The 11,151-nt window shown below is 36.3% G+C and overlaps 2 protein-coding genes across 3 annotated transcripts; one reads left to right on the forward strand and one right to left on the reverse strand.

Moving 5' to 3' along the window:
* The first annotated feature begins 1,457 nt into the window (after window positions 1–1,457).
* Window positions 1,458–7,422, forward strand: LOC147533295 (Eukaryotic aspartyl protease family protein). Of its 2 annotated transcripts, none has more exons than XM_086645358.1 (12): window positions 1,458–2,123; window positions 2,217–2,337; window positions 2,754–3,181; window positions 3,289–3,445; window positions 4,424–4,506; window positions 4,871–4,967; window positions 5,122–5,194; window positions 5,565–5,771; window positions 5,875–5,999; window positions 6,137–6,238; window positions 6,342–6,439; window positions 6,950–7,422. In XM_086645358.1, the coding sequence occupies exons 1-12, from the start codon at window positions 1,846–1,848 to the stop codon at window positions 7,119–7,121; spliced, it is 1,941 nt and encodes a 646-aa protein (XP_086501484.1). In that variant the 5' UTR covers window positions 1,458–1,845; the 3' UTR covers window positions 7,122–7,422. The 2 variants fall into 2 exon arrangements, with proteins under 2 accessions (XP_086501484.1, XP_086501485.1); XM_086645359.1 differs by having other exon boundaries at window positions 1,563–2,140.
* A 448-nt stretch (window positions 7,423–7,870) lies between these two features.
* On the reverse strand, window positions 7,871–10,703 carry LOC147533296 (thioredoxin domain-containing protein 9 homolog). The gene is made up of 5 exons (XM_086645360.1): window positions 10,489–10,703; window positions 10,108–10,195; window positions 9,733–10,008; window positions 8,295–8,453; window positions 7,871–8,211 (listed from the first exon to the last, which is right to left on the reverse strand). The coding sequence occupies exons 2-5, from the start codon at window positions 10,123–10,125 to the stop codon at window positions 8,035–8,037; spliced, it is 630 nt and encodes a 209-aa protein (XP_086501486.1). The 5' UTR covers window positions 10,126–10,195; window positions 10,489–10,703; the 3' UTR covers window positions 7,871–8,034.
* Window positions 10,704–11,151: the final 448 nt, after the last annotated feature.

Consider the following 11,151-nt stretch of genomic DNA (forward strand, 5'->3'; position numbering starts at 1 on the left):
CACGTAAAACCTTTAGCTACAAAGTTAACCGTTATAAAATAATTTGTAAAGTATTTTAATATGAAAAGCTAGTTGTTCACAATTGTGATAAATGTGAGGATAGTGACACAGAGTCAAACTATACAAAATTAAGAAATATTAAGCCTTCTCATTCATTGTTAAATGTTTTTCATTAGAATGGTATGTGAACTAGGCTTATATATGATATTGATAGATCTAAAGACCATATATGTTCCACATTACTTAACAAAAAAGACACAGGCATGCTAATTAAGAAGGGCCGGTTCAAAAAAATAATAATTAATGACATAATTTCTTTTTTTTTGTTGAAAGGACATAATTATAGACTTACTCAAAAGAAAGAGGTAGTAATTGATTTATTATCACATTTTTATAAATGAATAAAACAAACATTATTGAGCCCTTCTCTCATGTATCCTAAATATAAATCTTTTCTAATTTTAATAAGTCAAAGTTAATTTGACTTTCTGCATCATTTTCTGGTTCCAGAATTTTAATCACTATGCTTTCGAGATATATGATACGAAAACCTTTTATTATTTACTAATTTTTTGGTAATTAGCGAGGAATATTGCTCTAGATGAAATGATTTGAAGATACATTTAACCTAATTAATGTACGAGAAATATTAAGAAATTAACCTAGTAGGGACAAACGGTGGGTTCAAACTGTTTGTCGTTAAAAAAAAAACTATTGGGTTCAAACAAATTTTGGTTCACAAACCCGACTCCATAACTGAAGTTAGTTAAAATTGGTAGACTCGCTCGGGGTTTATTTCACACAATCGACTCAAATCCACCAGCTCCAGCTCCATAACACTTAAGTTGAACAGAACTCTAAAAGTCACCACGAACTTAACTGGTTCATCAACGTACCTAAGTAACAAAGTTTTAGATAGAGAGATAGCTCTTTTTTTTTGTTGAAACAGATAGAGAGATAGCTTGTTAGAGAGAGAGGGTTAAAGCAAATTTGAAAATGTTGTATACACTTATGGGACCTGAATTATTCATAGCAATTCACACTAACAACTCAAACCTACTCTTTCAACAAAAAAAAACAACTCAAACCTACTTTTACCCTAATACACTCACTTCTCCTGTACAAACATTTTGGTCATATCAATGTCCAATTTCAAATTTGATCATCTTGTTGGCTTTCGTTTTGTCGCTCACTCTCTCTAAAACTTCTCCAACAATATATGCTTAGCTAAGGGTTCTATTTCATAATTTACCCCTTTCCTCGTAATCATGTTTCCCTCTTTCTAAACCTCTCGAACCGGAAATAAAGATTTAAAGGGTTTTGAGTTCACATACTCGTTTTCGACTATTAATGATAAGGTTTTTATCGGTGAGATGCATAACGATGTTGTACTTTAAAAGTCAGAAAGATACCACCGATGTTGTCGGTAATTGTCTTACCCAAGGATCATTTAGCCCAAACATTTTATTAGAATTTTGATAAGTTTGTTGTGGATAAAATGGGTAAACCCCAATAACCCAAATGATAGCGCCTATAAAACTTTCCAACATTTATTAATTACAGTCAACGGTTTATGTATCCAATGAAGTCGTCTCTCTCTCTCTCTCTCTCTCTCTAAACTCTGTTACCTCTTTGGTAAATGTCTAAAATGATCTGATCCAGCTCCGGTGACTTTCTGAAGTCGTCTCTCTCTCCTCTCTTTCTTTCTCTCTATTGGTCTTGGAGAAAGAGAATTTTCTTGCCTTCGACTATACTCATCTTTCAATTCTTTCACCAAATTTCTCTTCTCTTCTCTTCTCTTCTAATCAGATCTTTCGTTGGATTCCAGAATCGGAAGGCGTCGTTATGGATCAAAAATTAAGATTTCGAATTCTTTTTGATCTTCTCTTCATCTCTTTATTCGGATTTCTGTTTTCTTCATCTATTGTAACCGAGGTTTACGGAGATCGTAAAAATGTTCTTCACCGGCCTTTAGGTCAATCAATGATTTTACCTTTAGTTCTCTCAAGCCCTAATTCTTCTAGGCAATTACTTGATGGTAATTTCCATCGAAAACTAAAAGAGGCAGAGAAACGTCATCCAAATGCTCGCATGAGACTCTATGATGATCTTCTCTCTAACGGGTGCCATTACTATTAATGTAGTTCAATCTTTATTAATTTCTTGTTTAGATTTGTATCAATTTCATGATGATTAATTTAGACTTGATTTTGCAGTTATTATACAACTCGTCTTCAGATCGGAACGCCTCCTCAAGAATTCGCTCTTATTGTTGATTCAGGAAGTACTGTAACTTATGTTCCTTGCTCTACATGTGAACAGTGTGGTAAACATCAGGTGATTTTTCAGTTTCAGACTACATAAAGATTGCATTTTTAATCTTGTAGTTTGTTCTGATTTCAATGGGTTGTTGGCAATGTAAAATTTGTTGAATCAGAGGTTCTTAATAGTTTGCTGATGATGTACATATTCTTATATAGATTGCATTAGTAAGAGTAATAATGTGGGATTTTAGAATCTTAGATCTTGCATAGATTATTTTGTGTGTTCAGGAAATTGTGAGAATAGCCCCACACGGGAAAAGGGTGATTTAGTAACCAAGAATATAATATCTAATCGTCTCCACTCATCACCAATTGGTTTTGAGTTGGATGACCCCTCAATTAGTATTCATGTAGTTTTCCTTTTTTTTCATATATATATATATATATATATATCAATGGTTGAATACTAGTTCTTCTACTCTTTTTCAGGATCCTAGATTCCAACCAGATTTGTCAAGCTCTTACGAACCATTGAAATGTAATGTAGATTGTACTTGTGACAATGAGAGAAACAATTGCGTTTATGACAGGCAGTATGCTGAGATGAGCTCTAGTAGTGGAGTGCTTGGTGTGGATGTTGTTTCTTTTGGAAATGGAAGTGCTCTTGAGCCTCAGCGTGCTGTTTTCGGTTGTGAGAATGTGGAAACTGGTGATCTTTACAGTCAACGAGCCGATGGTATAATGGGGTTGGGTCGTGGACCACTTAGTATCTTGGATCAACTTGTTGACAAAGCAGTCATTAGTGATTCTTTTTCCTTGTGTTATGGTGGGATGGATGTCGGTGGAGGTGCTATGGTTCTTGGTGGAATTGTTCATCCCTCTGAAATGGTCTTCTCCAATTCCGATCCTAATCGCAGGTATGATATGATAACATTTTCTCTGAGAGGAGATGATAAATTTGGATTACCTAACAAATACATTTGATACATCTCACACATTTACTCTAGTTTCGGGATGGAAACAGTCCATATTACAACATTGAGCTGAAGGAACTGCGTGTTGGAGGAAGTCCGTTGAAGTTGAGTCCTAATGCCTTTGACGGAAAGCATGGAACTGTCCTGGATAGTGGTACTACATATGCATACCTGCCCGAAGCAGTCTTTGTAGAATTTAAGAATGCGGTATGATCCCCTTGCCGTGAATGTTTTTTTGCAGTCGTGAATGTCACTTCTGAACTGACAGTTAAATTGACTACGGCATCTCCCATGTCATGGATTAAATACCTTATGCAGCCTTTTCTTGTCCGTTTTGTTCAGTTTCTTTTGCTGTTTATCAAACCCAACAAAGAATATTACTGAAGTACCAAAAAGTACTCAGACATAGAGATTTGCGATAAATCAATAGGGAGGTTTATCGTTTATCAGTTTATGTAAGCACCCTGTTGTATATTCTGGCACAGCATATAGTTTGAAAAGATCGAAGTACAACCAATTAGTATCTCTAGTTGAGTAACCTAGGTATAGTGGTAACTAATGATATCCAAAGTTCAACCTAATGACCATCTGATGTCCAAAACTCATCTTGATTAAGGAAAGAGGCAAGGGTTGTCGTAGGAACCATAATTTCAGTCTGGCAGGACAGAATGATTTTTATTTTAAGAAAGTGGGGCGGGTTAGAGGAATGGCAAGCTTGCGAGATTTATAGTAGGAACTGGTATTTTGTTAGGTTCTCGCTGAAGCATGAAAGTGATTAGTTCAGTTGTATCACTGGGTTTGGTACTCATCAGTAACTAATTAGTATTCCTGCTAATTAAGTTGTTTTATCCTAAACAGGACAATAACATTTGACAAAACTCATTGGTACTTCAGGCTCCTACTATAACCTTTGGTATCTCTTTGACAGTTTGAACTTTTAGAGATATATTTAAATGCGTATAGCTGGCGACTATTACTAGATTTTTGTCAACTTGTTGGTACATCTTTCTTGTTATATCTATACAGTCCCAACTCCAACTGTTGCCCTTTACTATGGTGGTGAAATCTGCTGTTCTATTCTATTTTGGTTTACATTCCTCTTTTATGTGTTATGGAACTTGTATTAATCATTAATTCTGCAAAGCTTTGTAACAGTTTCGCTGAAATTACTATGGTAACCTGCAGATCATGAAGAAAGTGAAACACCTTAAACAGATTCGTGGCCCTGACCCCAACTATAATGATATTTGTTTTTCTGGCGCTGGAAGGTAATACTTATGCCATAAAATGTTTTTCTTTTTCCCAATTTTCTTTAAGAGAGAGGTTAGTTTTTTATAATATTAAGGTGGCGATTCTCATGGTACTCTCATTTTGGGGCTAAGACAAAGAACAGGCGCTTTTCCTGTTGTATAGGGATTTTACTTTAATTTGGGAGGCTATATTCGCTGACATTGTAACGTCATAGTTTTTTTGTTTTGCCAATTTGGTCTCTTGGTTCTTGTTTACCTTACATGTATCTTCCCATATAATCATATATTAATATAATTGTTCTCCTTCTTGTGGAAAAAACAAGATGACGTTAAAGCTCAGAGTTCCTTTATTCTAATTATTACATCTATGTCATGTGCTCAGAGATGTCTCAGAACTGTCCAAGACCTTTCCGGAAGTGGACATGGTGTTTGACAAGGGGCAAAAGTTGTTACTATCTCCTGAAAATTACTTGTTTCGGGTATATATCTTCTGTTTACTTTTCTTTGTATTCTTGCCGGTGAAGTCTGTAAGCAGAATCAGGCTGTTTCACGGCACTTGTTTTCTCTTGCTATTGTTAATTTAATTTGAATTATCTGACGATGCTTCTTTTTACCTTGTCATTCTGCTTAAAGCATTCAAAAGTTAAAGGAGCATATTGCTTGGGAATTTTTCAAAATGGAAGGGATCCCACGACTCTTTTGGGAGGTAAATTTCTGCTTAGGTTAAGAATGTCACTAAACTTTTTTCTCTAGGTTCTTTGAACTCTAAACCTGAAGTATATCTGACATCAACTGCATTTGAATCCCTCAGCTTCTCTCTTGGCTGAAATCAAATAAACTCAGGCTGAGTGAGGATTCTTTGTAAAGAAATTTTAAGTTGCGCAAAGCAAGGGAAATATCTGAATATTTAAACCCTTGTAAAGTGTAAACATGTATTCTCCCCCTCTGTTCTTTATCCCGACCCTGGACAACTAATCTAACATTTCATCTCTTTTCTAGAATGTTTAGAGATAATCAGGCCAGATTCCAGTTCTGTCCCTGTTAACCTTTTTTGCTTGACCACTCTCTGCCTTTAGGTATCGTGGTCCGCAATACTCTTGTCACTTATGATCGGGCAAATGAAAGGATTGGGTTTTATAAAACTAACTGTTCTGAACTATGGGAGACATTGAATGTACCTGGAGCTCCTTCACCAATGGCTATGCCTCCAAGTAGCACAAACTCTACAGTAGGAGTGTCACCTACTTTGGCTCCAAGTGGACTTCCAAGTTATCTCATTCCAGGTACTAAAATTTTGTGGACTGCATTTTGGCATGTGTTGAGCTTATAATCAGGAAGATGGAGCTATGATCTGATTCTATTATCTTTTTTTCGTTTGATCCACAGACGATTTCAAGGTTGGATTTATAACATTCGATATGTCATTGAGTGTCAACTACACAGTGTTGGAACCTCACATAGATGAACTTGGAGAATTTATTGCCCACCAGTTAGACGTCAATACTTCTCAGGTAGGATAGGAGCTATTGTAGTATTAAATCATTTTGCATTTTTTTTTTTTACTAGCAATCTTTATGTTTTGTATGAGACTCGATCCGGTATCTGTATGCGTTCATGTTCTTCGCATTAACTCTAAATATATTTCCAGGTTCATCTACTGAATTTTACTCGCCGAGAAAATGGAACTCTTCTACACTGGGCTATATATCCAGAGGGGTCTGCTCATTATATTTCTAACACCACAGCAACGGTAATACTAACTTCCTGGCTATAAGCATGTATTCAATCGAAAACAGAACATCTTCTTAATGTACTTGAAAATACATGGCATCTGATGAACTTTTTGTCTGCAGAGCATTATTATGCGCTTAAGTGAACATCATGTACAACTTCCTGATAACTTTGGAAGCTACGAATTGGTCAAGTGGAAAGTAGAGCCACCTTTGCAAAGGTATGTTTTTGATTCATGGGTGTAGCAACTAGCAATTTTGGTTTACGTTATGTTTAATGCAATCTCACACACCCCTTAAGCATCTGCAACATTTTGGTTATTTCTAGTTTGAGAATAGCCATTGCATCTGAACTAGCCTATCGATGGTTCCTTTTAGGGGCTTAATGGTTACAGGTTAATAGGGGCTTAATGGTTACAGGTTAATAGGGGATTAATAGTTACGGGTTTTTTTGGATTTCTGTTAATTTGCCCGGGTCAATTCATCCAATTCTATAACGTCCTCTATAGAAACGCTTGATTCCTGCCTGGTCGTGGCGGGTGAATGGTGCAACTAAAGGGGCAGCGTCGGGTTGTTTCTGGGTCCACATGGCCCTCTGTGAACCCTTATATGAGCGTATTTCATCAACAATTGGTCCCATACTAGACACTTGATGTTTATGCTTTTCGATGTTGATATATTTTTGTGCAATTCAAGATGTGCTTTCATCCTAACCCTTCCAATCCTTGCAGATCATGGTGGGGGCAACATTTCTTGGCAGTAGTAGCTGGAGTTGCAATAACATTAATTCTTGGTTTTACAACATTTGGAGTATGGCTTGCTTGGAGAAGGAAGCAAGCAATTAATACTTACAAGCCAGTTGGTGAGGTTGGGCCTGAACAAGAGCTAGCAGCTATTAGCTAGTGAAGAATAATAACAATCTCTACCTTCCATTCACTCTTTTTGCCGAAATTCGTTCGCCATTTTTTTACTCGATGACGGGTGCTTTTCTGCAGATAGATTTTATACCAATTTGATATTCTGCACACAGTAGGCATATTTTCAATGAGAACGGACTGAGTCTTTAAGTCTGCCTAGAGTTCATACTAATCTTGATGCCGTTATACAAAAAACAAACAAAAATTCTACAATCTTGTAAAATTCAATTTTGTATGAAGTTGTTACTGTCATGTAAGATTAAAAATGAAACAGAGACTTGCTTTTACATCTTGATTTTCATTACTGTTTGAAGAGATTATGTTTGATCTGAAAGAATGGGTGACTTATATTTTGCCATTTTGCCGTTACAATTGTTTTTGACCATTTTGAAGACGGCAGGGGTTATCAGGTGAGAGTTGGTTTTGCTCCTCCACCATGGACTCACATCCGAAAAGAAACACAACCCTCTCGAAATTAGGATTGAACTTTTCTAGGCCAAGATTGCTTACATGCATTCTTGACTTGCTAGGTACTTGGAAGGCATCTGCTAATTATTTCACCAAAAAATAGAATCAGTTGCTCCAATTCATGCTCAAATCAATCAGAACATTTACTGAGCATTTTCTTGTGAGAGTATTTGTGTGGTTAAAGATCAAAGGTACACGATTTTATCGATGCTTGCCACAAATTGGGTCTCTTCACCTTCTAATAAAATGAAAACTCTGCAAAAGCTCTAACTGAATAACCTCACAAGTTAATCAAAGGTTATACGTACAAGACCTTCAACGAAATAATATTCTGTTCGTTAGAACCGGAAAACAACCCATATATTTGTAGAAGCTCCAGAGTTAGTAATTTCTAGACTTTTTTCAAGAAAAGAGGAAAAAAAAATACAGAGTTACTCGGAGTCTGATGAATCGGGATTTTGGCTTTGGCGAACATTCCGGGTAGTAGACTTGGAGGCCTGGTTAAGCGATGATTCTCCCTCAAATATTATAACTTGTGCTCTTGCAATCCTTTCTTCCAACTCTTCTGTGCTGAAATCGTCTGTCCCACCTAGCTCATCAAATCCAACCTAATGAAGACATGCGTAGATTAGTAACAAAAACATTATTTTGATCTCAATTGACTGTTTATAAACGAGTTCGTATACTGTACCACATAATCCTCAACTTTGGCATTCTTTACAAGGGCAACTGTTGGGAGTACAACTATCTTGAGCTTCTCGGCCAAGAAAGGACTTTTTTCAGCTTGGATTTTCACAAAACGAGTCTCTATATGTCGTTTCGCCAAAATAGTCAAGTGCTTGTCCATCACCTGTAAATCACAACAAACTAGATCATATACTGATTCAAAAATGAAAAGAACTTGCCTCGTTCGTGTCATTTTTTCAGGTTTTTTCATTTGATATAATCAGTTCCGACTGATGCTAAGATTAAACTCCATCAGGATATAGAAATACAAATATTTTATCTCTATTGCCAAATTCCCCCAAATAAATAGAAGCAACCTAGGTGAGAATTCATTCTTTCTAACATAGCAGCCCACTGAACAAGCATTCAGTTGTACTTTTATGAATTATCAAGAAATTATAGTTGATCGATTTCTTATAAGAAATTTCTACTTTTGTTGTTAATACTTATTCTTTACTCGTAATAACATGACCAACATTCTCTCTATAAATTCAATCACCGTTTCCCAAATAACATGACAACCGCAGTTTTCAATATATCAAATTACTAACACAAGAAAGAGATTAGACAATATGTACATTCAAGACCACAAAATCAAGAGGGCATCCATCATTCACATATGGGGTCTATGGAAGTAACTAAACGAAGTATCCCAAGACCGGAAACCCAACAAACGACACAACAATCATACTAAAAAGAACTAGCCCAGCTACTTTGAACATTAACTCCATTATGTGCCACACTACTGGTTATATTAACGGAGAATCCACTTTCTCCAAATTCTAAGAAAGAATCTCTTGCTCCACGAAATCTACCCTCTTCAGCTTAAATACTAAAGGGTAATCACATATAGTTGTACTCTTATTATTATTGCTAGACAATGAAACTGCTCTAAGGGATTTTGAGAGCTATCGCCACCCTTATCCATTTCAGCCAAAAAACAGAGTCCACCTAAAACCAATGGGGGATAGGTATGATTTGCTTACATATTCAATGAAACACGCAGAGGGGAATCTGGAAGAGTATTCGAAATGATCTACCTAGAATTAGTCTGGTTTAAGTTTCCAAATCAATTGCATTTACTTTTCTACTAAAATTAGAGGACAGATCTACCCCATTGTAAATATACTAAAAAATTGTGACCATTTCTCAAGCACTGAACTTTCAGTATCCAAACGAATCTTAAGGATTTAGCAGGACTTGATCCCAAAAGGTTTCAACTTTCACCTGTAATTGAAGAAACCCTAAGTCCCAAAATCAAAACATTTTGCCCCATTTCAGAGATATATACATTTCTTATGTTAAATCTAACTAGTAATGAAATTAAACAGACCCATCAATGAAATCGTGAAACAAGTTTAACCTAACCCTAGAGATACAAAGAGAAAAAGAGAGTTGGGTACCTTGCAAGGCCAATTCTCACGATAGAAATGACAGACAACTCGTTCACTGGCTTTAACGATAGAAAAGAAGTCCTTTTCAGATTGGATCTCGGTGTATTCACCGTGACCAAGTGAAACCCAATGTCTCCTTTTCTCAGCCATCTTCTTCATCTGCTGTAACCTTCGTTCTCTCAAAGCTTCAATATCATCAAGATCAAGACGATCTAATGCAGAGATTTCATCATCTAGCTTTTCTTCAAAAGCCTTTGCCACGGTCAATACTTGCTTCTCGATAATCTGTAAATAGAGAAAAAATACATCACAAAATCAGATTTGAAAAAAAGGGGGGGATTCTGAGAGTATGAAAGATTGAATTTTGAAGAACCCATCTCTAACCTCTTGAACTTTCTCCATCTCTCTCTCTGATAATATAATCGTCCAGATCACGCTATTACTATCAAATGGAGTATGGAATTACTGAAATCTGAAATCAAATGGAGTATAAATCAGACAAGTTTCTAAATTCGAGCTATTACTATAAAATGGAAGCCTGGATGCTATCAAATGGATTATAACCTTTGTCTGACATGCTAGCAAATGTAGTACAAATCAAGGGACGGAATTTCACACAAGTTCTAACTGAATAGAACCCTAGATTACAAGATCTATAACCTTTCATCCCAATCCGAAATTACCCCAAGTTCGAAAAACTCCATTAATGGAACCATATATTACAGAAACCCTAGTTAGAATGGAGTACCAAGAGAGAGAGAGTACCTGGAGCCGGGAGGTTGTTCGAATCTTGCCCTAGATCGAATGGAGTTCGAAATTAAGTAGATTATCGAATGAAACCTAGTGTGCTATCCCAACGTTCTTCCCTGTTCTTTGATTTGGGGATTTCGGGTTTGAGGAATTTGGGGAGGTTGAGAGGATGATTTGAGTTAAAAGCGCCCCTGCATGCTATCGAAAGCGCCCTAACTCTTTTGGTGTTCGGAAAGGAGAATGTTTAGCACATGGACTTAATAGTAATTGCACTCTCACTGACGATGGATTTCCCGTCAAAACTGACGGAACGTAGGAATATATGTAATTATAAATGAAACATGGGGATTTATGTAAAGTGTTTTTCAAAACACGGGGTTCAATAAGGCTGATGATTTGAGGAAATAAGAAAATTATCCGGGGTGCAAAGACTTTATTAAAAAGTTGGTTAATTTTTAGTTGTCCAATATATTTTTTTAATTGCTATAGGCAATAATGTTTTGTTCACCATTTCTTCTCCATGCCAGCAAGGGTCACTGTTAAATTATCATTGTCGACGACTTTAAATGTTTATTTTTTTTCAAATCTTTCTCCCTTATCTTTCCTTTCTGATCACCAAACCCGACCACCACCACTAACCCCAACCACCACCATCACCAAACCCGAATCGCCTCTCTG

The sequence above is a fragment of the Eschscholzia californica genome, unplaced genomic scaffold (genome assembly GCF_041429995.1).
Source record: "Eschscholzia californica isolate CP2 unplaced genomic scaffold, dmEscCali1.0.p SCAF_6, whole genome shotgun sequence".
Classification (NCBI taxonomy): Eukaryota; Viridiplantae; Streptophyta; class Magnoliopsida; order Ranunculales; family Papaveraceae; genus Eschscholzia; species Eschscholzia californica.